Genomic DNA, 27,819 nt, shown 5'->3' on the forward strand with positions numbered 1-27,819 from the left:
AATCTTAAAAAAAAAAGTTTACTCAAAACAGAGTATAGATCTAACTGTAAATTTTCAACTGATAAAGCTGGTCTGTCCATACCGTGGCGTATCATTCAGCCACAACAAGGAACGAGGTGGTGACCCATGTGCCAGCGCTGGTGAGCCTGGAAGACACTGTGCTGAGTGCGAGAAGCTAGATGCCGAAGGGTGTGTGTTGTGTAATTCCGTTTAGATGCCTAGAACCCTGGCAAGCCTAGAGAGACAGAAAATCGGTTGTGGTGGCCGGGGGCTGGGGTTTGGGGGAAGACGGACAGTGAATGCTGATGGCTGCAGGGTCTCTTTGTGGGCTGATGAAGGTGCCTTAGGGTTGCCCGGTGATGGCTGCACCCGTCCGTGAACAGAGGAGACCACCTTGGCGCGTCATGGCAGCGGATAAGCTGTAGCACGAGAACGGTGTCTCGACAGCGGATGCGTACCTGCATACTCAAATACTCTCGTGCACGTGTGGGACACCCGTTTTACTGTTTCTTTCCCCCAGGCACCCGCTGTTTCCGTTATTAGCTTTGCTGTTTGAAAAATGCGAACAGTCCACGCAGGGCTCCGAAGGCACGACTTCCGCCAGCTTCGATGTGGATATCGAAAATTTTGTACGGAAGCAGGAGAAGGAAGGGAAACCCTTCTTTTGTGAAGATCCGGAAACTGACAATTTAGTAAGTAAAAGAAATGTTTCATTCTTATTCTTTATTTATTCCAAATTTAAAATCTGTTCAGTGAACTCGAAACTTGTAATCAGGACTTCAGAATGTAGTTGTGCTAAAGGAGGGAATCCGGGATTTGATGAACTACTTCCCGTATATGTGACCTGGGTGTGACCCCCACGTCTCCCAGCCTTTCCCAGTGACCTCTGTCGGGGGCTCAGAGGAGCTCGTCTGCGCCTGTGCCACCAGGGGGCTGGGGACTGAGGTCCCCCCCAGTATCGGTGAAGTCCCTTGGGGTCGGTGTGCTTGTGTGCACACTTCTCAGGCAGCATACCTGTGTCTCTGTCCGGTTCTGGGCTCATCCCCGACCACGGACACGTCCCTGTGCTCTGTCTGGAGGCTGGCCATGAGTGGTGGCAGGTGGCTGTGTGCAGACTCGAGGCCCGTGCACACGGAGCAGCGCGGCCTGCACAGCGGGCTCCCATGCTCCTCACTGCCCGCCCCGGCCGTGCCGCCTTGGCTGGGTGCCCTCCTCCCCGGTCGGGTGCCCCACGGCCCTTGCTGAAGGACGGGCAGATGTGGTCAGTGTCAGCGTTGCTTGTGCGCCCCTCAGGGCAGTGGAGCACCAGTAGTCCGAGTCAGGGGCGCGCTCCTTCCCCGGGCTGCCTTTAGAGCCTGCTAACCCCCAGCCCCAAACCGGGGTCAGGGCCCCCGTCCGCAGAAGAGCGTCTTTAGGAAATCTTTTCCTGAATAAATGTCGCGGGTCTGTGTGGGTTTTTAACTTCTCATCATGCATTCAACCTCCGTGCCTAACGGATTTTCCCGGGGCGCTGTCTGACCTGAGGCGGCCTCCAGGTGCCTGCCCTTTCGGGGTGAGAATCAGAAGCTTGCTCGGCCTCTGAATCTGTCACACTGCACCACTGCGTGGCCGCGGGGACAGCTGGAGGAGGGGACCCAGGCTCTCCTGACTGGTGTCCCCGCAGAGGGCCAAGCGGGGCTTGGCTGGTTCCTTCGGCAAGTGCACATGAGGTGTGCGACCAGGGTCCCAGCAGGAGGGGCTGGGCTTTGGGCTGTGGAGTCACAGGCACGTGGTGGTTATTGGGACAGAGCGGAGTCTGCAGCTGTGGGGCGGGTTACCCCGAAACTTAGTGACTTAATAAAGTCACAGTAGAACTTTTAGATCTTAAAGGGCAGATGTCGTGCTAGGGCCAAAGTTCTCAGGCTTCACACCGGGAGCGCAGTCCATGAAAGGCAGAGTCGGTAAGTCGAGTTTTATCGAAAAAAAGAGCCACCTGTGCTGTGGGTGTGGATCTGTCCCCACTGACGGAGGGACCGAGGGAGACACAGGAGGACAGGGAGGGTGAGGGCCTTGCTCTGTGGAACGGGGCAGTGCTGGGGCCGAGGCTGGGCCGTCTCCCGGCGCTGGGACTCACCGAGGGCGGCAGGGGTCCATCCGTGTCCCCGCACAGCAGATGCAGCTGAGATGCCAGAGGCCCGCGGCGCTGGGGCGGCTTGTCGTTCCGCGTGGTTCGGACGTGATCCCCTCTGTCGCTGGCCCTGCAGACGGCCGTGGCTCTGCGGCGCTCAGGCTGAGCCGAGAGAGGCTGCGTGCTGAGAATTCCAACTTCCCGGGATGCTGCCGTTTTCTTGTCTGAGGGTCTTTCGTTTCCTCTGCTTCTAGATGGTAAAAGCAATCCAGGTTTTGCGTATCCATCTTCTTGAGCTGGAAAAGGTTAATGAACTGTGCAAAGACTTCTGCAGTCGATACATCGCTTGTCTAAAGACGAAAATGAACAGTGAGACTCTGCTCAGCGGAGAGCCGGGGAGCCCGTATTCCCCCGTCCAGTCCCAGGTACCTGTTTGGGTCCTGCTCTGCTTCGCGGTGACGGTAAGGTCCGCGGGGCGACGGTGCCGCCTCCTGAGACCAGCAGCCCCGCCAGAGGGCCTGGGCTGTCACGGCCTTCCCGGGGCCAGGACAGCCCTCTGGGCTTCATGCGGTCGTGGACTGAGCCTCCCTCTGCTCAGCGGAGCCTGGGTCCCGGCTGGGGAGGACGGGGAACCAGTCCTCGCTTTCCTTCTTCTTTAAAATAAGGTTTTTATCATTTCTGGAAATTGTGGTAAAACACGCGTATCACAGAGTGTACCGTCTTGACTGTTTGGTGACATTCAGCGTATTCACACTTGCTCAGTCGCTGTCACCAGCCGTGTCTGGAACTTTCCGTCTTCTCAGACTGAAGCGCTGCCCCTGTGGAGTACTAACTCCCCACTCTTCCCTCCCCAGCTCCCACCTTTCTACTCTCTGTGAACCTGGTCCGTCCAGGTTCCCGACGCGAGCGGATCCCACCGCATTCGTCCTTTTGTGTCTGGCCCGCGTCACGGGCGTGACGTCCTCGAGGTGGGCGCACGTCGGAGCGCCCTTAGCCATGAGCCGTTCTGTGGCGCGTAGTGACATCGCGTCATGCTCACGGTTCGCACCTTCCTGACGCCTGATGGTGTTGGCCGTCTTTCCTGAGCTTGTCTGCTGTCTGTCCGTCCGGCTCACATCTTTGCCCAGCTTCTTTTTTTTTTTTTTTTTTTAAGATTTTATTTATTTATTTGTCAGAGAGAGAGAGGGGGAGAGAGCGAGCACAGACAGACAGAATGGCAGGCAGAGACAGAGGGAGAAGCAGGCTCCCCGCCGAGCAAGGAGCCCGATGCGGGACTCGATCCCAGGACGCCGGGATCATGACCTGAGCCGAAGGCAGCAGCTTAACCCACTGAGCCACCCAGGCGTCCCCTTTGCCCATCTTCTGATGGGATTTTCTGAAACTGTTGACTTCTCAGCACATTCTAGATACTAGTCTTTCATGAGCTAGATGGTTTGTGAAGGTTTTTCTCCCCAGTCTGTAGCTTAGCTTCTCATCCTCTTCTCGGGGTCTCTTGCGTTGTAAACATTTTAAATTTTGATCAAGTCCCATTTGTCAACTTTTCTTTGATGAGCTGTGCTTTTGGTGGTAAGTCCAAGAACTCCGCCCTGCCCCAGGTCCCAGGGACTTTTCTGTAGGATTTTTTGTTTTGTTTTGTTTTGTTTTGTTTAAAGATTTTATTTATTTATTTGACAGACAGAGATCACAAGTAGGCAGAGAGGCAGGCAGTGGTGGGGGGGGAGCAGGCTCCCCGCTGAGCAGAGAGCCCGATGCGGGACTCGATCCCAGGACCCTGAGACCATGACCTGAGCTGAAGGCAGAGGCTTAACCCACTGAGCCACCCAGGCACCCTTTTGTTTCATTTTTTGGTTTCTTTTTTTTCCTGCAAGTTTTATGTTTCACATTTAAATCCATAAGCCTTTTGGGTTAGCTTTGGTATGAAGTGTGAGGGTCTAGGTCGAGGTTCTTTGTTCTCCAGCACCGTCTGCTCCGGTCCCTCCCTCGAAGTGCTTTTCCGACACTGGGGCAGCCGGTCGGGTGTTTGTGTCCATCCGTCTCTGTTCGGGTCCGCTGATCGGTGTGCGGACAGCAGCCGGTCGGGGCGCCGGAGCTACCTAACAAACCTCACGTGTCGGTAGATGGGTTCCTCCCACTGTAGTCTTCGTTTCCTAAGTGATTTTAGTTATTCTAGGTCATTTCCATAGTAGTTTTGGAATGATCTTGTCTGTATCAACAAAAAAGTGCTGCTGAGGTTTAGGTAGGAATCGCATTCAGCCTGCTTATCGTTCCGGGGGGAAACGAGGTCTTCCCCCCGTCCACTCCCCCGGCGCACAGACCGGCGCGTCTCTCTGTTCATTCACTCCTCTGTCGTTTCTCAGTGGTGTTCTGTAGTTTCGTGCTGTAAGGCCCACACGTGTGTTTGTAGAATCACACCTAGGTGTTTCTTTTCTTCTTTTTTTTTAAGCAGTTTCAGGTAGTGTTATGTTTTTAACTTCAGTGTCCCTGCTAATATTGAGAAATAGTTGATTTTGTATGTTTATCCTGCATCCTGCAACCTTGCAGAACTCCTGTCTTAGTTCTAGGAGGCCGTGTTCACAGCTTCCTGACGATGTCTCACCTGTGCAGCGATGCCAGTCACAGACAGGAACTGTTCTAGTCCTTTCTTCCAAGCTGTGTGCCCATTTCCTTGTCTTTCCTTACTGCGTTGGCAGGGACCCCTGGTGCGGTCTTGAATACCACTGGTGAAAGTGAACGTCCAGCCTTTTCCCCAGTCTTAGGGAAAAACACTCTGTCTTTCACTATTAATTACAGTTTTAATGGCAGGTTTTCCTGGATGCTGTCCATCCGGTTGAAGAAGTTCCTCTCTATTCCTTTTTCTTCTAAGAGTTTCTGTTACGTTGCGTTTTGTCAAATGCGTTCCCTGTGTGAATCGATAGGATTATGTGATTTTTCCTCTTTCTACTTGAAAGTACTTGATTTGTTGCATACTGAGCTGGAATAAACTCCTCCTGGGCATGGCACGAAATTCTTTTCATGTAGCCTCCTGGGTTCTGTTGGCAAGTATGCTGTCAGGCGTTTGTGCCTGCTTCAAGGGATGCTGGTCTGTGGTTTTTGTTACGGTCTCTGTCCAGGTTTGGTACCAGGATAGTAGAGCTTTATAAAGTGAACGGAAGAGTATTATTCCCTCCTTTGCTGTTTTCTGGAAGTGACTACGTAGAATTGGTGTTACTACTTTACATGTCGGATAGAATTCTTCAGTGACAGTAGCTGGACCTGGAGATTTCTTTTTTGAGTTTTGAAGTTAGGAATTCGGTGTCCTTCATGGTTGTAGGGCTGCTCAGATGGCCTGTTTCACACAAGCTCCCCTCTCAGATGGCAGAGGCTCGCGTGGCGAGTGGCTGCGGCCCGTCTCGCCTGCTGCCGTGTGTAGGGTGTGCGATGCCCTCTGTGTCCTTCCTGGTCTTGGTGATAGGTCATCTCCCTTTGTTTTCCCCGAGTCTTGCAGACGCTATCCATGTACTGATCGTGCCGAGAACCAGCTCCGTGTTCCTTGCTCTCTGGTTTTCTGTTTTCAGCTTCGTTGATTTCGCTTTGATCTTTTCCACGTCCTCCCTTCCGCGTGCTCTGGTTTCCTGTTGTTCCTCTGCGCTTCGGTTCTCGATGCTGCGGGCTTCGGTTATCGATCGGGATGAAGTCACTTCTGTCCAACCGAGTTGATACGGCAGCCTGCGGAGTAATTGTCTCTGCACGGTCGCCACCGGCGCTGTTCAGCTGCCCAGGCACCCGGGTGCCTGCCGGGTGCCGGGCCCCGTGCCCGGACGCCAGGCGCACAGCTTCCTCCCCCTGCAGCCGCCAACCCAGCCGTCACGGTGAACGGGTAGATGAGCCCGTGAGTACCCGACTGCGGATGGCTGGGATCTGGGTGCGGCGTTCGGGCCGTTTTCGTGGAACCTGCTGCAGGCCAGGCCCAGACCAAGCCCTCCACAAGCAGGAACACCAGGAGGCTCGCCTCTTTGGTGATGAGTCATATGATGACAAGCTGAAACATAACCTTTTGAAAGCCAGATTGAAACCAGTATCTCAGAACCATCGTGTGTGATGCCGGGGCAGCCTTGGATGTCCTGGTTTGCAGATGCGGAAGGAGGCCTTTCTGTTTCCTCCAACCTCTCACTGTGTGTCTCTGACTTACAGCAGATTCAAAGCGCCATCTCAGGCACTCTCAGCCCCCAGGGAATCGTGGTGCCTGCATCTGCACTGCAACAGGGGAACGTCACCATGGCGACGGTGGCAGGTATGCTGGCGAGAAAGGGCCGCTCTTGCCTTGAGCGCTTGTGGAAAAGGCCTTCCTGTTAGAACGGAGAAGCGCGTCGGTATAATTTCTAATCAATGCCAGTTCCTGAAACAGGAGTGGCAACATCTAGAGCCCTTAGAATTGAATGCGTCTTCCTTGTTTGAATTCCCAGTAACAAACAGTAGATAGATGCAAGCTGTGTTTCTCTACCAAAAGATTTTGAGAAGAAAGGTTTTATTTTTTATTTATTTATTTATTTTTAAAAAGATTTTATTTATTTATTAGAGAGAGAGAGGGAGAGAGAGCGAGCACAGGCAGACAGAATGGCAGGCAGAGGCAGAGGGAGAAGCAGGCTCCCCGCTGAGCAAGGAGCCCGATGTGGCACTCGATCCCAGGACGCTGGGATCATGACCCGAGCCGAAGGCAGCTGCTTAACCCACTGAGCCCCCCAGGCGCCCCGAGAAGAAAGGTTTTATATAGGAGCGGACGACATACAGCGCAACCCGCTGTGGTTTGCAGGTGACGTCCTTGTTCCCTGGGCTCTTGACAGCACCTGGACAAGCTTAGGTGCTGTCGTAATACTTGACAAACGAGTTCGTTCTTGGTATTACTTGTGTAGTGGAACCCACCGCGGGAGGGGACGGGCGCTGCGGTTCCCTGGTGCGTGTCGAACATCGCAAAGACAACATCGTCGTGAGAATGGACTGGGGCGTGTAAGGAGGGAAAAATTTACACCGAAAAGCCTCATGTGATAGTGTGCAGGGAAACCCCCGCAGGAAGATGTATGCGTGTTTGATCAAAAAAGACGATAAAAAATATTTCACACCATCACTGGGTCCTTTAATACTGGTGACTGTGGGGAGAGGAGGAAATAGAGGCAGACAGAGAGGGAATCCCAGAATCCAGGGACGCCCTTATGCCCTGTGCGGTGGACACCTTGCCGCCTGCCCCACACTGTGCACCCCACACTGTGCCCGCGCCCCAGAACACTGCCCTGCCCTCCCAACCGTTCTGCCCCTGCCCCCTGCACACTGCCGCGCTCTGCTGCGCAGCACCCCTCTTTCCCTGCATGATACCTCCTGCCCAGGGCCCACACACCCCACAGTACCATGTCCCCCCTCGGTGCCCCTCCCCTGCCCAGAGCAGGCCTCACTATAGATGCGGGGACACTTTGTCCGGGGACGTTGTTTTAATAATTTGCAGTGACGGGTCCGCCAGCAAAGTACTGATCACTTGCAATAGTTTAAAAACCGCATCAGACTGCAGGTTTTATTCCTTACATACGCGCGTTGAGTATATCGAGAATATGGTTTTAAATCCTTGAGACTTAAGAGTCTTTTAATGTCTTCCTTCTTGAGGTGGCACCGTGTACCAGCCCGTCACAGTCGTCACTCCTCAAGGCCAAGTAGTGACACAAGCGCTGTCGCCCGGCACGATCAGGATCCAGAACTCGCAGGTGCGTGTGTCATTCCCGCGGGCGAGGTTGGGGCTGAGGGGCGCCGCGTGGGGCACGGTGGGTCCCGGCGGGAGCTGTCCTCGGCCTGAAGACCACGGTCTCGGCCGGCTTTCCCGTCGCCGTCTGCAGGTCACCTCGATGTCAGCGCGGCGTCTCTCGTCTACCCTTCATCTGTGTCATTGTAAAAAAGTCTCCAAGTTCAGAAAGTCTAAGGAAGCCGGAAAAAAGTCAGCCCTGACCCCTTTTCCTCAGCAGCCACTGTCGTCCAACTGAACGGTGGAGTGCGTAGCTGTCTCTGGCTCGGGAGATTCGAGGCCGCGTGGATGGGCTCTTCCCGCCCCAGGTCGGCCGACCGAGACCCCGCAGACCATGGCCAGGCCCCTTCTCGGGGCACCTGCTGGGCCAGAGCGCTGCTTCAGGCCAGTCCCGGGGGTGGCGGGGCCCTTCCTCAAAGCCCTCCCACAGCCTACGGGATAGCCAAGCCCAGGCTGCCCCTTCACCGCTCCCCATGGCCCAGTGGAGACCCTGCCTGAAGAGGAGGCCGGTGGGCTCGTCCTGCCCTTGGCCACCCACCGAGAGAGAGAGGGGAGCCCTGGCTTCGAGAGCTCGGGAAGGAGCTTCGCGGGCGGAAGCCGCAGGTGGACGAGCTGTTCTCTCTGTGCCTGTGCGGGAAGAGGGGCTCGGGCTTAGCCCTGCGCCCGCCGCCGTCGGTCCTGGGCACGCACGCACCCTCGTTAACCACGTTTAGCTGGGTGCAAGTCAGAGGGTTGTGTTTCTCTTACCCGCTCACATTTAGGAATACAGATTCTGCTAGTTCTTTGTCTTTGGCCCGCACAGGGGTTTCCCACAGCCTCTGGGCGGCCTGGAGGCCCAGCTCCGGAGATGCTGGTCTCCCTCGAGCAGGCAGCAGAGGCCACAGGGCCTGGGGGCGGGGGGGTAGGGGCTGGTGCACGGGCTGGTGCTGCCAGTCCAGGGCTTACTGCCTCTCGCTGCCTGGACAGAGTTGAGATGGGGCCGGGGGCCTTGTTGTCTGGGCACACGGGGTCTCACCAGGCCCAGCCGTGGGTAGAGGAGGAGCCGGACTCCGCCGGCGTCGTCCCTAGATCCCCGGCCAACCCGCTGTCCCTGAGCTTCCCATTCAGCAGGGCGGAGAGCGTGAGCGCCTCCTGGTACCACAGGGAGCTGCTTTTAGAGAGACACACTTCAGAGTGAGGTGCCTTCCTTGTGTGGCTTAAGAAGAAAGTTCTCCGGGGCGCCTGGTGGCTCAGTCAGTTAAGCCTCTGACTCTTGATTTTGGCTCAGGCCTCGGTCTCAGCCCGTGTTGGGCTCCGCACTCAGCGGGGGTCTGTGTAGGACTCTCTCTCCTCCCTCCGCCCCTCCCTGCCGCGCGCTCGCTCAGATTCGTAAATCCGTCTTTAAGGAATAAAAAGGAGAAAGTTTTCTACTTGTCTGAATTTTCTTACAGACGGAGAGGACTAGTTTAGCAGGGGACACACAGAGCTTGTGTTTCAGTAAAACCCCTTTGGATGCACGTGACCCTCCCCAGCACTGCGGGGCAGACAGAGGGACACAGCTCCCCTCCCTGTGGCCCGCGGGCTATCTCTGCCCCGGCGCTCCGTGGCTCCAGCCCACCATGTGTCTGTCCCCTCCCGTAACGCTCCTGCCGAGTCTGGCTTCTAGGGCGGCAGGGCCAGGAAGCGGGAGACATGAGCTACCTCGGGTTTGCAGCAGCAGCGCAAACAGATTGCCAGGGGGGCCCGGGGTGCGGGTTTCTTTGAGTACGAGCTGTGTGTTGTAGCTCTTTGGGCTGCTCTGGCTCTGTTCTTCCCTTTTTCTTTTCTTTGCGGGGGTGCTGGTTCTTACTGGGCTTCAGGTAATTGGGGAGAGTAACTGAACCAGTGACATGGTCTGTTTTAGTGTCAGAAACCATCAGGGTCGGTTTTATCGGGAAGACCACTGTCTGTCCCGGGTCACGCCATCACTCTGGCCAGCACCGTCCACGGCAGCAGTGTGGTGGCAGTCCCTCCCGGGCCGTCCCCAGCCTGCCCTGTCCTGCACTGTGTCTGGGTGCATCGTGGGCGCACACGGGGCAGATAGTAACCCTGCCCCTTCCCCCCAGAAGAGAATTGGCCACGTGGGCCCCATTCTGACCTAGAACCTGTCAGGAGGGGCAGGGTTTGGCGTCTTCCTGGGGCATCTCTGTAGGAAGCTGTTTCTGCTTCTCAGAACAAGTTTTCGGGAGAAGAGAGGCGGCTGGGCATTTCCCCGACGCCCTCTCCCTCCCGCAGCCCACCCTGGACACTCTCACTTGTATGACTGTCGTTTACGTGTTTTAGGTTTTTGCTGTTGTTTGGCCCGTGACAAGGTTTTCTGTCTCCGTTTAACTCTTATTTTGCCCTTTTTTTTTTTTTTTAAGAAGATTTTATCTATTTATTTGACAGAGACGGTGAGAGAGGGGACACGAGCCTGGGGAGTGGGAGGGAGAAGCAGGCTCCCCGCTGAGCAGGGAGCCTGACGCGGGGCTCGATCCCAGGACCCCGGGATCATGACCTGAGCCAAAGGCAGAGGCTTAACAACGGAGCCCCCCAGGCGCCCCTTATTGGGCTTTTTTATATCCAGTTGTGTGTCCGGCTCAGCGGGCAGCATGCTAAGAGGCTTGGAGCAAACGGCCACCTCTCCTGCCCTGTTCCCTCCTCTCCGCTCGGGCAGCTGCTTTCCGATCCCGCGGCTTTCCTCCCGTTTCTAACTGAAAATCCTCCCTCCTGACTCACCCCCGAAGCACCTGGATTGGATTCTCTGTCTGCGGTCGGGCCTGTGCTCCGCATCCCACCCAATGACCCCCACCCCGGGCTTGCCGCCCCCGCCCCGCCGGCGCTTCTCACCGCGCAGCCGCACCTGTCGTCAGCACGAGCTTCACCTGGTCTCTGTGAGCCGAGATCGCAGGGCTTCTCTGGTTCATGTGTTTCTGGCTGAGTCGCCCCTGGCCTGGCTCTCCTGGTGCCGTGGCCCACAGCTGGCTGAGCCTCGGGTGCCCCGCCGGCCAGAAGGCGTTTGGGTGTCGCTTGCCCCCAGGAGCTCGAGTCCTCCTCTTGCCGGGGCTCTTCTCCGTCCAGGCTGGGCACAGGGCGTGTTCTTGGACTTCCCTTTGACGCTGCCTTGAGGAGTCCGTCTCCTAGAGCCTCCGCGCTCTCCTTTCTCGGCTTCACCCCCTCTTGGAGAGCTCCCAGGGGAGATGCGCATGGGAACTACGTTTTGTTGCGACGTGGTGAACCTGAAGATGACTTTATTCTGGTCTCGTACTCAACGCGGTCCACTTACAAGTAGGGTTTCCGGATAAAATCGTAGGTGGGGGCGGGGAGCGCAGTGTCGGGGGCTCCAGCCACCGCGTTGCAGTGGGAGGAGGTCCCGCCGCTGCTTTCCCGTCTGCTGTGTGCTCTGCTCTCAGACGCCTCTTCCCGGAGCTAGTGCCGAGCCCCGGCAGACCTCAGGTCCGTGGGTGCGGGTGGGTGGGGGTCCTCTCCTGGACGTCTCGGGGACATCCCCGCCCCCAGCCCGAGCCCGGTAGACCTTCTGAACCGAATCTCTGCATTTTGGTGTCATTTCGTATTTATCTTCCCGTCGGCCTTCTGAGCAGGCTCCTTCTGCGCACCCCCCTCCGTGCGGGCTGGGTTTCCTAGACGCCTCTGTGCCCACTGCGCTGTCTTCCAAAGTAGCCCCCATTTTGGCTTCGCGGACTGCGCGTTGTCTTTAGCGCCCGCCTTCTCTCTCCTCTGCATCTCCGCGCTTACGCGGGAGCCTGCGGTTTGTGGCGGCGGCCTTCCGGTGCCTGGGGACAGTTGGCTGTCCTCAGGACTGTCCCCACGAGCTGCCAGAAGCCGCTGGGTGCGTGGCCGGGGCGGTGCACGGGCTGGCCTCCGGAGGCTTCCTCTAGAGAAGGGCTCTCGGACTTCTTGCCGGCGTAGGCCTGCTTGCAAGGGCGGGGGTGGGCCGGGGTCTCCCATTCTGCATGTAGACTCCCCTCACCCCCTTTCTGGCCTTGCCCCTCCCTCCCACTGTGCAGCTGTGCCCTGTGTGTCCCTGGTCTCCTGCGGGGGCCGGTCGGTCATCTGCAGAGAAGGATGGGCGGGGGCTCTCGCTGCGGAAACGCGCTTCCAGCCGCTGGCCTGGGCCCTTAAACCCCCGCTTATCCTGTCCCCGGCTTTGCTGGAGCCCAGCAGGGCCAGCGGCCGCTCCACGCAGAGACCCCGTGGCCTGCCTTCCTCACAGCCTCGTTAGCACTCGGGCCCCTGAGTCGCATCTGGGAGGCGAGGCGCGCGGGCGGCTGTCATCTCACACGTTGGCTTTAACCCCGCGCAAAACAAGCAACGCTGAGCGTGTGTGGAATTTCGCGAAGAACATCGTCTGTTAATTGAAACAAATAAGGCAGGTGAGCTGAAGTTTGGCCCCAGGACCCTGAAGCTTGTATTCCAAGTTCATTTCCTGTTCCTTCTCCCGTGTGCACAAACACGAGCGTGGAGGGGTGCTTGATGCCGGCCGCCTTCAGTCCTTTGACAAAGAAGCACATTTCAAAAAACACTTATGCCCTTCATGATAGTCTTGATTTTCGAGATGCTTTAGATACAGCTAGTGTCTCTGTGCTTCCGTAAGTCATAACTGGTGTCCGTTTCCGTGTCACTGTTGAGGCTTTCAAAGAGCGTATCCTTTCCAAGCTCTGCGCAGCCCGAGGATGTACAGACGATACAGTGACCGCCTCAAAACCACGTTCCAAGCGCTCACAGCTGTGTCTGTGGATAGTCACGCTGAAGCTGACCTTCTTCCTTACCAAGTCCGGTTCCTACGCTAAGTTCCGAATTCATGCGTGCACAGCCGCAGAGGTGTCCCCGAGCGTCTGTGCCGAGGGCCTGGGGAGCGCAGGGGCTTTTCTTCCTCGCCGGGGTCATGAGCGCTGCCGTCTGCACATGCAGGCCGGGCGTGAGCTGTGGCACCTGTGGCCCGCGAGTCTGACCCATTGACGCCTTCTTCCGTTGGGGCGAAAGACACGCAAAAGACATGAGAAGTGCTATGCGTGCTCGAATGGGCAGAATGTGCTCACACTGTCCTTGGGGCCGAGGGAGGCCGTGCCCAGGGCAGGCACCATGGCCCCTTTGCCCTGTGCCCTGTGTCCACACTGTGTGCGCGTCTGTGTCTCCCCTCTGCTCAGCCCACGCGGCCGCCTTTCGCTGGCTGCCCTTTTGCCTTCCTGCCCGTTTCTACTGATCGCCTGGGATCCTCGGCTAGGGGAGTGGGTGTTGTTACGTGTTGTCACGTCTGTGACTAGAGGGCACGAGGTGAAAACATGTGGTGGGACAAGGGCCGTGGGACGCACGTGTCTGCCGGTCAGTGGCTCCGAGGCCCTCTGGGCTCCGCTCTCACCTGCTGGGTGGGGGCCGCTGCCTGGGAGACAGCGGGGTCCGTAGTGAGACTGCGGAGGGCGCCGCCCCCACAGGTGAGCTCGTGGGGCCCAGCCCACCCCCTCTGAGGTCGGCACGTTGTTTATCCGTAAGACCTTTGGGTATTTTGTCCATCTGAAGTCGCGAGCCACTTGCGTATGTCGTGATTTTCTGTGCTTTCTAACGTTATTTTTCCATTGTTTAAAAGCTTCAGTTGCAGTTAAACCAAGATCTGAGCATCTTGCATCAAGATGACGGCTCCTCTAAGAATAAACGGGGTGTTCTGCCGAAGCACGCCACCAACGTGATGCGATCGTGGCTCTTCCAGCACATAGGGGTGAGAGCGCGGGGACCCCGGCAGCAGCGCCCCGGGTGCTTCCCCTCCACTTGGTCTCTGCGGAGAGCGCACTGTGCCTCGGGCCTGGCTGTCCTGGCTGACTGTGTCAGTGTTGGGGGGGACGTGGGACAGAGGAGGGTGACCACGCTCTGGGGGCTCTGCCTCAGGGGCTTAGTCGGGAGGGCCCCGCTGCCAACCAGGGAGTCCTCTCCACTCCTGCTAATCACCTCCGTGCCGCGAAGGGTGACCCAGTGAGCTGAGGTTCGAGAAGTGGGCAGAGAGAAGAGTTTGGGCAAAACCTGGAAAAACAGTGACATCTTAGATATTGGATTTGAGCGGAGGGTGTGGTAAGGTCAAAGACTGAGCTGTGGACAGAGGGGCCTGCACATGAGCTTGTTGAACTTGAGATTGCGTCTGGCCCCGTGGACAGACCCGGCGCACACACGTTGTGTCCGCGCACCTGTTCGCTCCCCTGGGTCGTGACCACACCTTCTCTGCGGGGGTGTCCTGTCTTAGCAAGCACACGCTCGCTCGCCCATTTACTGGGCAAGACTTGCTTCTCACGAGTTGAGACCCTCAGGCCGCATGCTGCTGCTGAACTTCGGGGACGCATGTGACCCTGAGCAGCCTCGGGGACCGCCTTGTCTGGTGACCAGGGTCAGGAAGGGCCAGATTGGCTTTTAGGGGAGTGTGCGGTGAGACTGAGGCAGGAAAGTGGCCGCTGCCTGTCCTGTCCAGGCAGACAGAGGAGCCTGCAGGGGCGTGTGGGCACAGATGCAGTGGCCTTTCTGTACCCGGAGGGTCGGAAGGTTGTTGGGTCCATGGTCAAAGGAGCGAGACTGATACAAAGTGAAGGTCCAGCAAAGCTTTATTTCGTGCCAAGCATCGAGAATCAAACTGACTGGCCAGGGCCGTCTCTTACAAAGAGGCGACCCCTCCCAGCCTCACAGACTAACTTTTATAGAGCAGAGGCCCTGTGGTCGAGCCTGGCCACACATAGGTGGCCGATTGAATTACAGTCCACCCATAGTAGCTATTTGAACTAGCCTACCACTCTGGTCAGAATTGGCGCCCAAAAGGCAGGGCCCACATTCTCGGGTGGTAAGGGAGGTGCTTTCCTGATGGGATGTCTCCACCTGGCTTGACTCAGCCTTGTCTTCTGGGCTCTGTCACCTCCCCCTGACCTGACACGTCCTGCTATCTGGGCTCTGTTATCAGGGGCTGGTCAGTCGTATTTTACTGGTTTCCCAGACTTGTTTCTATGGACGTTCCTCTTGCGGGGGGCAGGGTCGATCTAAGTTTACTGCATAAACAACAGAATGGCTCGCTCTGGCTAAGTGGGCCCTTACAAAGGTCAGGAGGTCCAGCGGGGGCCGCCCGGCAGCCACGGGAGCCAGCTCTGTGGCCGGTGCTCACCTTCCTCCGCAGCCCCGGCCGCCTGCTGCTCCCGACTGCCGCGCTGTGTCGGCAGCTCTGCCCCTTGGCCTCCCTGGCCCCCGCTCGTGTCTCTGGTTGCCACCTGCTCCCTCCGCAGCCCGCCCCGCTCGTCTGCAGCCCGTTGCCCCGTGGCTGTCAGCGGGGAGTCCTGGTGCCCCTCCTCCGCACCCACCCCAGGGCCGGCCGGTTGCCTGAGCCCCGGGCCTCCATGTGTTCCCAGTGCCGGTCTCCGTCCTCGCCCTGACTCATGCCGGGCCGGCACCAGTCTCTGTCACCCTCTGCCTTCCGGGCTTCGGCCTGTGTCACTGCCGACCAGCACCCCCTTCTCTCTCACTGATGCCAGGCTCCTTCCCTGAGAGATAGCAGTCGGAGGAGCCGCCGACTCCAGACGTGGAACGGGCACGGGATGTCACTGAGCAGTTTTGGGGTGGGGACAGGACCTCTCTCCCTTTCCCTGGGGGGAAGGCCCTCAGGGAGCCAGGCCAGCCCGCCTGGGGCACTAGGACCCCCCGCTCCTCTTCTCTCCCGCCCTGCCGAGCCGTCCCTGTGTGCGGGCCACGGCAGCACGGGGCTGGGGACGACAGTGCCGTCTCTGAGTGGTGCGGCCGCACCTGGACAGTTGTCCTAAATGGAAAAGGTGTTATGGGTACAGTGGTTCAGCGATGCTCGTCCTACTGGTGGGAAGACTCGGTTTGTGGTTTCGGGCCCATCTGTTTGCTGGGAAGTTACACAGCTAGTTCCCATGGGACACGAGGGCTGGGGCGCCCGGCAGACCCAGGCAGAGGGGGGCGAATGAGACAGCAGGGTCCCCCAGCCCTGTCCCCCCGGGAGAGTGCCACCGTGTAGCGTGTCTGCGCTCTAGGAGCCCAGACGGTGTCCTTGAATGTTTTCATGATTCCTAAAACAATAAACTCTCCTCACAGGTTGAAGCAAAATGTTCCCCTTTTTTCCCCCCTATGAGGCGTTTTCTGCCTCTTCTGGCCCTTGTTTCTTTGGAACACAGCCCTCTCGGCAGCCTCCCTGGCCTGGGACGACGGTGGTTCTGCCACACAGCAGGGTTTGTCCTGCTTAGTGCACTTGGCTTTCCTGCCCCCTTTGCTCTCACGGGCTCCTCACCGGCCGGCGCGGCGTTCCCATCCCCGCAGGCTCCGCCCCAGGGCCCCGTGCGGTCGCCGCCTGTCCAAGGGAACAGACGCCACTGGGGAGGCCGCTGTGGCCCGAACCGTGGTCCCTGTGGTCCTGGTCATGTGAAGCGACGGCTGCCCACGCCGAGTGTTACTCGCAGTAGCTCCTGCTCCCCGTGTCCTCCAGGGTCCCGGGCCGTCTGGAATCAGGGACTCTGGGGAGGCAGGCTTTAGACCCCGTGTCCTCCGGCTTCTGCGTGTGGACACACACATAGAGAAGGCGCTTGTTATCATAGATAGAAGAGATTCCTTTGGTCCTTCTGTCGGTTTTGATATGTACCTTCCGGTTTAATTCTGCTTTTTCAAGTGGAGTGTTTTCATCATACGAGGAAGAGGAGTGTAACAGGTGCTCCCGCCCCATCCCTGGCCGCGGCTCTTCACGGACCCGCACGCTGACCTGGCCCCGGGCAGGTCCTGAACCGCCAGCCGTGCACCCCCGTGTCCCTTTCCTCTCCCAGTGCCTGCGACGGAAGCATGTCGCCCTGTGGGTCAGGCTGGGAGCCGCCGGCCCCGCCCCTTCCCTGCGTCCCTGCTCACCCAGCTGGAGGATGGGGACTGTGTGTGCTTTCCGGCCTCGGCTTCCTCGTCTGTACGACCAAAGTGACTGTGCGTGACGCCCGTGCTGTGGCTTGCTGGGTCCGAACGCCACCGTGTGCCTCGGGGAAGCGGCCCCTCCAGGACAGCAGGGCGCGGCTCTCGGTGGGCCCGGCGCCCTCGCCTTGTCTCTGAGCCGCTCACTCCGTCTCGCCTCGGCCTGCGCTGTGTCTGCCGCGTGCTCGGGCGGTGCGGGGGGGTGTCCTGCGACACGGTTCTAAAGTGAAATCGTAAGACTAATGAGGTTTTGGCAGAAAGTGCTATTGCTACTTACCATTTTTTCGCTAATGATTCTTTGTATCTTTCTGTACTACCCAGATAAGCTCGAGTCCCTTTTAATCCCCGCCGGTGATGCTAACCCTTCTTTTTATTTCTAGCACCCCTACCCGACAGAAGATGAGAAGAAACAGATTGCTGCTCAGACGAACTTGACACTACTCCAAGTGAACAACTGGTAAGAGCCGCCCGCCCTCCGGCACGGTGCCGCTCCCCGTGATGGAAGCCTCGAGAATCCGCTAATAAGTAGTGGGATTGGTTGAAGATGGCCGAGTCCTTTTAACGGGTGGCACTGTGTCCCCAGAGTGCCAGAACTGGTGGTAGGATATTTGAGAATAGGTCAGCACACACTTTCGACTTAAACCTTTCATCCTCGCTACGGACTTTTCTCTGCAGCCTACTCATCCGGTTAGAGACATGCTTCTCCGAGGGCGCCTGGTGGCTCCGTTGGCGTAGCGTCCGAGTCTTGATTTCGGCTCAGGTTGTGATCCTCGGGGTCATGGGATCGAGCCCCGCGTTGGGCTCCGCACTGGGCATGGAGCCCGCTTGAGACTCTTCCTCTCCCTTTGCCTGCCCCCAACCGCTTGCACCTGGCCACAGTCTCCAAAAAAAAGTTTCTCCATTGTGGGTCACCACTACGCCTGAGCCTCGCATTCATTCAGAAACGTGATGTTTCTGGCGATGGGCTTCCCTGGGCGATGAGGCGTCTTGACCTCTGCTGCCCCTCCCGCCCCTGCAGCTGCCCCACCGTTGTCCCTTTGTTCAACTCTGAGTCGGGGAGGCGGCCCCTCTGCTGTCTGCTGTCCATATGGTGGTCCCACCCCCACAGCAGGACGCAGGGTCCTAGGAGGAAATGCCCGGGATTGGTTGACTTTGCGAATAAAGTAGCCTGTTGTAATTTTGGTGTCACATGCTACGGTGGACGCTTGGACCCCGACCACATGCACTCCCCTGAGATCACAGCTGCTGAGGTGACGGAGGGCGTTAAGGTCTAGGGTGCACCTGAGGCTGTGCGCGTCTGTCGTCGGTCTCTTGTTCCCACTCAGGAGCGGGAAACAGGATCGGCTAATAAAACGGGCGTCCGTAAAAGGAAGCACAGACTCTACCACTTGTAAACACTGTTCTCTTTTTTTTTTTTTTTAAGATTTTATTTATTTATTTGATAGAGAGAGATCACAAGTAGGCAGAGAGGCAGGCAGAGAGAGAGGAGGAAGCAGGCTCCCCGCTGAGCAGAGAGCCTGATGCGGGGCTCGATCCCAGGACCCTGAGATCATGACCCGAGCCGAAGGCAGAGGCTTAAACCACTGAGCCACCTAGGCGCCCCGACACTGTTCTCTTTTTTTTTTTATTAGAAGATTTTATTTATTTATTTGAGAGAGAATGAGTGAGAGAGAGCATGAGCGAGGAGAAGGTCAGAGGGAGAAGCAGACTCCCCAAGGATCTGGGAGCCAGATGCGGGACTCAGTCCTGGAAGTCTGGGATCATGACCTGAGTCGCAGGCAGTCGCTCAACCCACTGAGCCACCCAGGCGCCCCACTGTTCTCTTTTTAACTGTTAAAATTTAAATTTTAGGGGCACCTGGGGGGCTCAGCGGGTTAAGCCTCTGCCTTCTGCTCAGGTCATGATCTTGGGGTCCTGGGATCAAGCCCCTCATCGGGCTCTCTGCTGAGCAGGGAGCCTGCTTCCCGCCCCCCCCCCCCCCCCCCCGCCGCCTGCCTCTCTGTCTGCTTGTGATCTCTGTCAAATAAACAAATAAAATCTTTAAAACAAAATTTACATTTGAGCAAGCTCAGACGCCTTCCAGTAGAAGTGACAGAATCTCCCAACGTACGCAGCCGTCTGGGCAGGACGGACGGGTGCGCTTCAGTCGCACTGAGTATCTTTAGCCTTGCGTTTGGGCCATTGTTGGAGCCTTGGGGACCAAGAATACAGTCGTTGGATTATTTCCTATTAAATCTTTTAAACAGCATTCACAAAAAAAAAAAAAAAATTTTCACCTGTGTTGTCGCTGTGACGTTTGCAATGGCCCAGTACCTTCCATTCCCTGGTGCGTCCTGGACGCTGCCCATCTTGGTTTAGTCCTAAGGACGGTCGGCTGATTGGAGCTGGACGTTAGAGTCCCTTCTCCGGACAGCCCGATGCCTTTTGTTGCTGGTCAGCCTTCTTCTTTTCCTCATCTGTTAACTTCCTCGAGCTCCCTAACTTGCTGCTCTGTCACATTGCCAGAATTGTCTGATCTGGAAGGTTTGACACTCGCTTTTAAGGGTTTTTTTTTGTTTTTTAAAGATTCTATTTATTTATTTGACAGACAGAAATCACAAATAGGCAGAGAGGCAGGCAGAGAGGCAGGCAGAGAGAGAGGGAAACGGGCTCCCCGCGGAGCAGAGAGCCCGATGTGGGGCTTGATCCCAGGACCCCGGGATCATGACCTGAGCCAAAGGCAGAGGCCTTAACCCACTGAGCCACCCAGGCGACCCTGCTTTTAAGTTTTACATTAATAACAGTTTACTAGCACAATTAGCATAAAGTTTCTAAAACCTTTTCATCTTCGTAGCTACTTTTACTTTGTGTGACTTTGTTTCCTTTGACGTTTAAAAAAATCCCACGCTGGGCTGACCTTGAGCACCCCCTCAGCTTGTGCCCCTGCCACCTGGCGGTTCTGAGTGAGGCGGCTGGAGACGCAGATGCTGAGAGGCAGCAGCGGGCTTCCGTCCGCAGGCAGTGGCGGGGTCGGCGCCGGGCTGGGGGCTGCCAGGGCTCCCCTGTGACGACCGCTGCCCCCGTGCTTGTGCTCCAGGGACCAGATCACCGCCTGTGGCTGCGGCTTCTGTCCCCGCATTTCCACTGGAGAATGTTGCAAATGCTAGGATTTTAGGCTTAAGTCATCTGTGCACCCGGCGTCAGGCTCGCTCTCGGTGGAGACAGTGAATGGCGCGCTCTAACTGGGCCATCCAGGCGCCCCGTGAGTGTCCCTATGTTCATGTGGCCTGGGAGCAGGTGCGCCCTAGTTCTGCTTTGCACCTGGGCGCCTGGAGAGCGGGGTGTGGCGGCAGACCAGCGCAGAGCCCCAGTCTCCGTGGAGCTTGTATTTCTCTGACACCCAAACACGAATCCTCGCCCTCATGAGGACCCCCTGCTGGGGGTGAGCAGGCTCGGCCCCAGGGAGAGGTGACCCCCCTCCTCACCATACTCTTAGAGGAGGAACTGCTCCTAGGCTTGGCAGGTGCAGCTGTGTCCTCCTCCGAGTGTTCGGTCAGAACAGCCGCTGGCTTCTGGAGGGCAGGGGTGGTGGTCCAGAGCTCTGCTGCCCTCCCAGACCCGGGGGCACCGGCTGGGTGTGGGGAAGGTGCCGGCCGAAGAAGGCAGACTTTCCAGGCACATACTTAAAGTCATATTCCCGCGTGGGACCGTGCGCTCCTGCCACTCTGCTCGTGTGGGATCTGGTCCCCGCTGGGGCTGCTGGGTCCTGTCTGGGTCCCCGGGGGCGCTGTCGTAGCACCCGCACAGCTGAGGGATTTCAGACAGGGGCCCCTCCATAACTAGCCTGTTCCTTGGGGTGTCGAGGGCCCGCTCCGACCCTACAGCCGCCCACATGGAGGTGACCACGAATGGACGGAGCACCGTCTGCCCCAGGAGGGTCGGGACTGTGGGGTCGTGCTCCGGGCGGTCCAGGATGTGCTCAGCGGGAGGGCTGTGGGAGGCCGTAGGAGGTCCCGCCTAGTGACCGCTTCCCTGTGTTGCCCTCCATGCCCAGGTTCATCAACGCCAGAAGACGGATTCTTCAGCCCATGCTGGATTCTAGCTGTTCAGAAACTCCAAAAACTAAGAAGAAAACTGCTCAGAACAGACCGGTCCAGAGGTTTTGGCCCGACTCCATTGCCTCCGGAGCCACGCAGCCGCCCCCCAGCGAGCTGGCCATGTCTGAAGGTGGGCCACGGGGTGCTGGGGGCGGGGCGAGGGGGCGGGGTGGGGCAGGGTGGGGCGGAGCCCTGAGCTCCAGCTGTGCACAGCTGCGGTGTTGACCTTACCCGCAGAGCCCCGTGACAGAGGCCTGGAGTCCCAACTGTGTTCTGTTCCTCATTCCCTCCGTGTGTTTCTCTTCCCTCGGGCTTCAGTGGCAGCAGGGAGCTGTCCCCCCTCACCACCTGCCGTTCTGCCTTTTCTTTTTTCTTAAACGTCCGGGAGCCCCCGCGGCCCTGGTCCTGCTGTCGCTGGTCGCCTTCTGAGCCGTCCCTCTCCCTGCGTGATCTGTGTTTACCAGGCAGCTTTATGCTGGCGACAGCTCTCCAACGTTTGGCTCGTTTGGGTCTGCGTGTCCTTCCGTGTGTATAAAGGGTGTTATGAGCTCATTCCTGCTTTCTCGCGCATATGTTCCTCAGCCGCATACTGGTGCTACGTCGGGAAACTTGGGGGCCCAAATACCTGCTCTGTCGCCCCTCCCCCACCCCTTCTGGGACCGCCGTTGTCCATCTGTCCTTACTGGTGCGCTTTCCTGCGTTTGGGATTCTGTTTCTTGTTTCCACCGTCTTGATGGCTCCCATGTCTGTCTTTGGGCATCACTGAGCTCGTCTTCTGTGGCTGACCTGCCACCGGGCCCACCGCGGGTGCATTTTGGGGAGACATTGTCCTGCTCATCTCCAGAAGTTCCGGAGAAGTCTTTTCTGCCTCTCGTGGCTCCGCTTCCTAGAACACAGTCCGAGGAACTGTTCTGACGCCCTCCGCTGCCTCTAACATCTCTGTCCTGCGCTTTCCGTTGGCTGACTTTTGTCCTCACTGAGGGTCGTCTCCCTGCCGGGGCATGCCTAAGAACCTTGGACTGACGCCAGGCCCTGTAAGCGTCGCCTGGCTGGGGGCGGGGCTTCCGCACGGCCGCGAGTCCTCCTGAGCCGCGTCCTACCACGGACGCTACTTGGGACGGTCTTTGTGACTGGTCCTCGTTTGGTGACCCAGGGGCGCTCAGTCCTGGGCTGACTGCGCAAACCAAGGCAAGACTTTCAATTGCCCCCCTTCTCCGGGTCCCCGCCCCCCGTGCATTCAGCTCTCAGAGGCCTGGACAGCGCGTCCTTGAGTCTTCTCACAGGCTTCTCTCCCAGGGCTGGACTGTGTCCCCCATGCGTGTGCGGACCCATCCTCCGCCCAGTGTACGCGGGGCTCCCACAGCCGAGCTGGCCAGAGGGCTGGGCTGGGCTCTCCATGCTGTGCTGTAAACCAGGCTTGACTTTGTTTCCCGGTTGTGGTGCGTGCGTTTACAGCTGGGCCTTCACGGTTTGGGTTTTGATACACAGTGGTCTTCAATTTTTATTTAAGTGATTTGTGTTTTCAGGTCCTGTTTTCTCTTTTAATCCAAGAATTAGTTAGGGAGGTATTAGTTCCCCTCCACTCCTTGGAAAAGACAATGCCTGCATATCGGGGTAGAAGTTCACACAGAACTCTCCAGTGGAAAATGATTTGCCCTCCATCCTGGCCCCCGATCCTCTCCAGAAACCGTCCTCATTACCAGTTTCTGTCTGAGTTCCCAGGGCGCCCCTGACACGACCCGCTGTGCGGAGACCACAGGGCCTGAGTGAAGCTCTTTAAAAGGGTTTCCCCGATTTGACCTGTGACGCAGTCTCCTCCTGCTTTCCCCTGTCACTATGTCTGGAGGCTTTTCCAGGCGAGCGCACGAGGCCCCCATGTGTGCAGTGACGCAGGGCACCTCGTGGTCCTGCAGCTTCTGTCCCTTGGCTGCTAGGCCGGAAGGCGCACAGGGACGGGTGTGTGAGAGGGCTCGTGGCCTCTTCTGTTCTGCTCGTGAAGCTGCTTTCCGCCCCGTGCCCCTGTGTTCTTGTCGTCCTGACCCGAGGCCTTGCGTAGACCAGGAGCGTTCAGAGCGTGTTAGCGAAGGAAGGGCTGAGGCGGATCCTAGAGGCCGTTTCCCAGCCCCTGTGGAGCGCCCCAGAACCAGAGGTCACATAAGCAAGCAGCGCCCCGCCGCGTGACGGAGCGTCTCCCTGCGCGCAGCTGATTTTCCCCTCCTGCCGCAGGAGCCGTCGTGACCATCACCGCGCCCGTGAGCATGAACGTGGACAGCCTCCAGTCCCTGTCCTCGGACGGCGCCACCCTGGCGGTGCAGCAGGTCATGATGGCGGAGCAGAGCGAGGACGAGTCTGTGGACAGCACGGGGGACAGTGGGGCCGCGCTGGCCCCCGCCCACATCAGCGGCCTCGTCCTGGAGAACAGCGACTCCCTGCAGTAGGCCCCCGCGCGGCCCAGAACCGTGGGGGGGCCGGCCTGACTTCTTACAGTTTGCACGGCAAACCTTTTACACAGTTTTATTCTACTATGTTTTATATGTAGGTAGAGAAGAGCGCACTTTTGTATTTCATAGGACGCTTCAAGAGCGCCTCTGCTGGTGCAGCGACCTCTTTCGAGCGTGCGCGCGTGTGTGTGTGTGCGCGCGTGTGGGTTTTTAAGGAAATTCTTTAAAGGTTTAACGCTAAGAATGTGATGAGTGGCGAACACCCCTGTGAGCCCCGAATTAGATTAAGGAATAGTGCTGCCATTTTCTAAAACACGATGCAGTTTTAACTTAGTTCTGTGGCTGAAGCAGGTCTCAGTGGGCTGATCTCTCTGTGCGGCCCACGGATTCGAAAGAAGCTTCTGCCTCTTACAGCTGCCGGTGCCAGGCGGACGCCGCACGGCGGCAAAGTGGGCGTGGCTCCGCGGTGGGCCCTCTGAGCACACGTAGGTTCTCGCACATTCCGTGAGCCTGTTTCATTTGCTATAGATGAAAAAGAAACTCCTATTTTTACCTTGCTGGAATTATTGGATAAAAAACTATTTTTATAAATTCGTTATGAATTGGATGACTATATTGAGGATAAAATTTCTAGAGGAGAAACAATACATGCTTACTACTTCAATTTGGAATGTTGTGAACTGACCAAATTTTGTGAACCTGCCCAAAGTTAGCTAGCATTCCATGGTTCTCTGCCGTCCCAGGCGGGTGGTTCGTATTTACGACTATGAAGGAAGCAGCTGTTGAATGGAATTTTGGTGCCTGCGAATTTCAGTTGCTGCGTGAATGCTCACGTCACATCTCACTCTCAATCCGGACATAGACCCGAGGGATTGCTAAACAGGGCTAGTGAGTCAGGTGACGCGGTGGCCGCGACCGGAGAACAGCCACTGCCTGTGTTTCTGTCTGACTGCAGTTAAATGGTTACTGCCTGAATCTGACTGCAATTAAATGGTTACTGCCTGAATCTGACTGCAGTTAAATGGTTACTGCCTGAATCTGACTGCAGTTAAATGGTTACTGCCTGAATCTGACAGCAGTTAAATGGTTACTGGCCCAGCTAGCTGTGTGTTGCTCTAGGACATTTTCGTCAGCCGTGTGTTACACGTAGAATGTTCATCACAAACTAATGCAAAACGTCCTCTACCCGCTGCCTCCGAGTGAGGGCCCATAAGCCACGCTAGCTCTGTTACGTAATCAACATCTCCCCAAAGTGACCCGGGGACCCAGACTGGGGCGACGGCGTGACGGCGCACTCTCCCACCATCGGGCCCGGTGTCCGTTTTCCCTCCTTGCCGTTGTTGCTTTGGCATTTCCAGAGCCCTGCCCCTCGGGCTTGCGCACACGAGTTTTGGAATAATTGTAGGACTTGCGCTTCCGAGGGACAAGACAAACCAGAAGAGGAGACTGGGTTTTGTTTCCTGTGTTTTCATGTAGTTGCAAGCGGGGCTCTTTCTCAGAGCAAAACCAAGCCGCCTTGTCTCGTGAAGTCTTTACATGGTCTGACACGGGACGCCCGCGGTCCGTGTGGCCGAACGGGAGTTCGTGGCCGGGAAAGTCGCCCGTTCTTGAGGTTCGACGGCGGTAGGTGGCTGCAGACCGCGCTGATACTGAGGGACATTCGGAGCGAGGGCAGGTTTTGTTCTGTACCTGACTTCTTCCCCCCAAATTTATTGATTAAAGTTAATCACGGAAGAGCATTTCCTAGATAACTTAGAAGACAGTTAGACATACTTGGAAATTTCTCTTAAAAATATTTCAGGAGCTTTAGAAGAAAAACACAACTATTGACTCTTGGCAAGAGAATCACATTTGTAAGCAGCGGTTACATTCCTTATTTATAAATGGTTTGTAATGTTTTCAGCAAGTCTACCCCAGTTTAAAAGATGATTTTAACTTGACCTGAAGTCTGGTATTGTTGGACTTATCGAAGCGAGGACCTGTGGAGGCCGGCCGGCACCCGCGGCCGCAGGTCTCTGGGCCTCCGAGCCGCCCTGCTCCTGGGTGAGTGCAGACGCGCTCCTGGTGCGGACTCCCGGCCGTCCCCGCCTCCCTCCCCGTGCAGGGGCTCCAGGGGTCACCGGATCTCTCCCTGCTCAGGGACTCCCAGGAGTCACTGTCTCCCTCCCTGCCCAGGGATCCTGCAAGGGGCAGCCCGGTCCAGGGCTCCCGTGCAGAGTCCCACCCCCCACTGGCCTGAGGCCTCGGGGCCCAGTGATGCCGCGCGCTCCCTCTGGCTGAGCCTGGGGTTCTCGGGCTCTCCGTTCTCACTGGGCTCCGAGCACTGGGATGAGCCGTTCAGAGAGCGGCGCGGAGGCTCCGGCAGACTTCCCGGGACGCGCAGGCGCCCATGCGTGGCTGGGCATATGGCAAAGCCGACTGGGGTCAGAGAACCGCCACCCAGCGCACTGTCTGTCCGTCTGCATTGTAGAAACCTCCATCCCCAGCCCTCCGGCATTCCAGAGCAGCTGTGCAAAGGGGACGCCGTCGAACGTTCCTTTTTGGTGAGCGGATGTGATTCTGACCTTCACTAGAAGGTGCCTTGGATGCGTTCTGAGGCTCAGAGGAAGCCGGCCGTCCCCTCTGGGCCGTGGCTGAGCAGGGAGCCCGCCAGGCTGGGCCGCTGCCCGCCCACTCCGCCCGCAGTGCGCCGACTGCCGCCAGCCCGGGGAGGATGCTGAGTGAGGGCGGCGGCCGGGGGGGCCTTCCCTGCGGGCGAGCGGCCAGGGCTTGCCTTCTAGACACACTCGCGCACACCCGGTCGGAGGGAGAAGGCCGTCTCTGGCCAGTAGTGACAGAAGTGACTCCACGGTCTGCCTTCGCTTTAGTTACGTTTGGTCTATGAACTGACAATCTTTAAAATGTGAATACTGTAACAATATGTTTTCTGGGATTGTTGTCTTTCAAAGGGATTTTTGTGAAGCATTTGATTTATCAAAGCAAAAAAAATTAAAAATAGAAACACGCTTTATGGATGTTTTATTTTCTAAAAGCTGATGTCACCGCAAGCTGCTTTTCCATTTTAAGTGGAGTGTGGACATCGTTGACGGGTTTTGCTGGTGACGTGGGGGTCGTGGGGGTTGTGGGGTCGTGGGGGTCGTGGGGTCATGGGGTCGTGGGGTCGTGGGGTCGTGGGGGTCGTGGGGTCGTGGGGTCGTGGGGGGCCCTGCACTTTGTCCAAGAATGAGGACGGAACGACCCGGACGCAGCGTTGCGCCTGCGTTTTCAGGGGTCCTCCCTTAAGTTCTGTTCCGGGGGGAAATATTGCAAAGTTTTTGTTTGTTTTTTATTTTAGTTTATCAGAAGCCTAATTATTTTGGTAGGAATGAGGAAAGATTCACCAGCAAAGGGCCGCCTTCCACAGGCGTGTCGTGAGCGGCGCCCAGCGTCGTTTTGGACGCGTCGAAGAGCCACAGTAAAACAGCGTCGGAGAACGTTTTCTTTGTGGTCCGGTGTGCTCGCACTGCCCCCAGACGGCTCACGCTTCGAGGCCAAAGTAAGCAGACATGCGTGTTTCTAAAGGGTACACCCGAAACGGTGAGTCTCGCAGGCGTTGAGAACCGGCTGTGAAACGTAGTGTTTCGGGAATCGACGGAAAATGGAGCGTCTGTGCCGCCCCTGCAGCTCCACTAGGTCGGAATTCTAACCAGGTGAGACCTCGGCCCAGTCTCTGACCCCCTCTAGGCTTCAGGTGCTTTGTAAAAGGAAGAAATTGGTGTATAAGGTTTATTCTAGCACAGAAATAGTATTTCTAACTAATCCAATGCTGCCCATCTATCTACAGAGAGAAGTAAATAAGTCGTGATCTAGCGAATCCTGGAGAGAAGAAATATGCCTGGACTAGTTTTCCATTTTGTGACACCGTGCAGAGGTCAGAAGTAATGTCTACTACGTTTAGCCCCAGTGCTGTGCTTAGAGATGCTCTTTTTTTTTTAGTATATGTGCTGCCGAAGCGAGCACCTTAGAGATGCTCTTTAACGAAATTCTTAACACAGAGGATTTTTGCCCTTTTACAGTGAGACCCTCTTATCTTCACTAAGACCTAAGGTCTCGGTGCCATTTTTCAGCTAAAATTTGCAAAGCTGCAGAGCTGTGGCCTCTACGCCCACGTGATGAGGAGATGAATGCTGGGTTGGACGCGGGCTCCGGCTGGCTTGCCGGCCGTCCACTGTCCCCAGCACCCTGGCCCTGAACCAGGTCCTGCCTCCTCCCCGCGGCGGCTCTTCCAGCTCTGGAAAGGGCTACTTTATCTGGCTTAATTGAATGATTTAGTATTTTACGCACAAATAATATTTAGAAGGCATTATGTTGCACAGGTGTTTCCATTTCTTATGTTGTGACTTAAGTGAACCCAAAAGTTCAACCCACAGAAGCCAGTTTGGTTTTACTGCAGACGAGGGAGTCCTTTACTGCGGTGGTTTGACAAGGAACCGTTTAAGGAGGTCGAGGGCT

At 57.1% G+C, this 27,819-nt stretch overlaps 1 protein-coding gene across 5 annotated transcripts in view; it reads left to right on the forward strand.

Annotated features, from left to right (window-relative positions):
• Positions 1 to 23,973, forward strand: part of PKNOX1 (PBX/knotted 1 homeobox 1) — a 59,316-nt gene extending 35,343 nt beyond the window's left edge. For 3 of the 5 annotated variants that reach the window (XM_032356213.1, XM_032356226.1, XM_032356219.1), the window contains 8 exons: positions 521 to 692; positions 2,362 to 2,532; positions 6,278 to 6,377; positions 7,736 to 7,833; positions 13,471 to 13,599; positions 17,192 to 17,268; positions 20,845 to 21,017; positions 23,114 to 23,973. In XM_032356213.1, the coding sequence (XP_032212104.1) occupies positions 521 to 692; positions 2,362 to 2,532; positions 6,278 to 6,377; positions 7,736 to 7,833; positions 13,471 to 13,599; positions 17,192 to 17,268; positions 20,845 to 21,017; positions 23,114 to 23,325 (1,132 nt within the window). In that variant the 3' untranslated portion in view covers positions 23,326 to 23,973. The remainder of the gene's footprint in view (positions 1 to 520; positions 693 to 2,361; positions 2,533 to 6,277; positions 6,378 to 7,735; positions 7,834 to 13,470; positions 13,600 to 17,191; positions 17,269 to 20,844; positions 21,018 to 23,113) is intronic. The other 2 variants (XM_032356234.1, XM_032356237.1) reach the window with 2 other exon arrangements.
• The last annotated feature ends 3,846 nt before the right edge of the window (positions 23,974 to 27,819 follow it).

This window comes from Mustela erminea, chromosome 1, assembly GCF_009829155.1.
Source record: "Mustela erminea isolate mMusErm1 chromosome 1, mMusErm1.Pri, whole genome shotgun sequence".
NCBI lineage: Eukaryota > Metazoa > Chordata > Mammalia > Carnivora > Mustelidae > Mustela > Mustela erminea.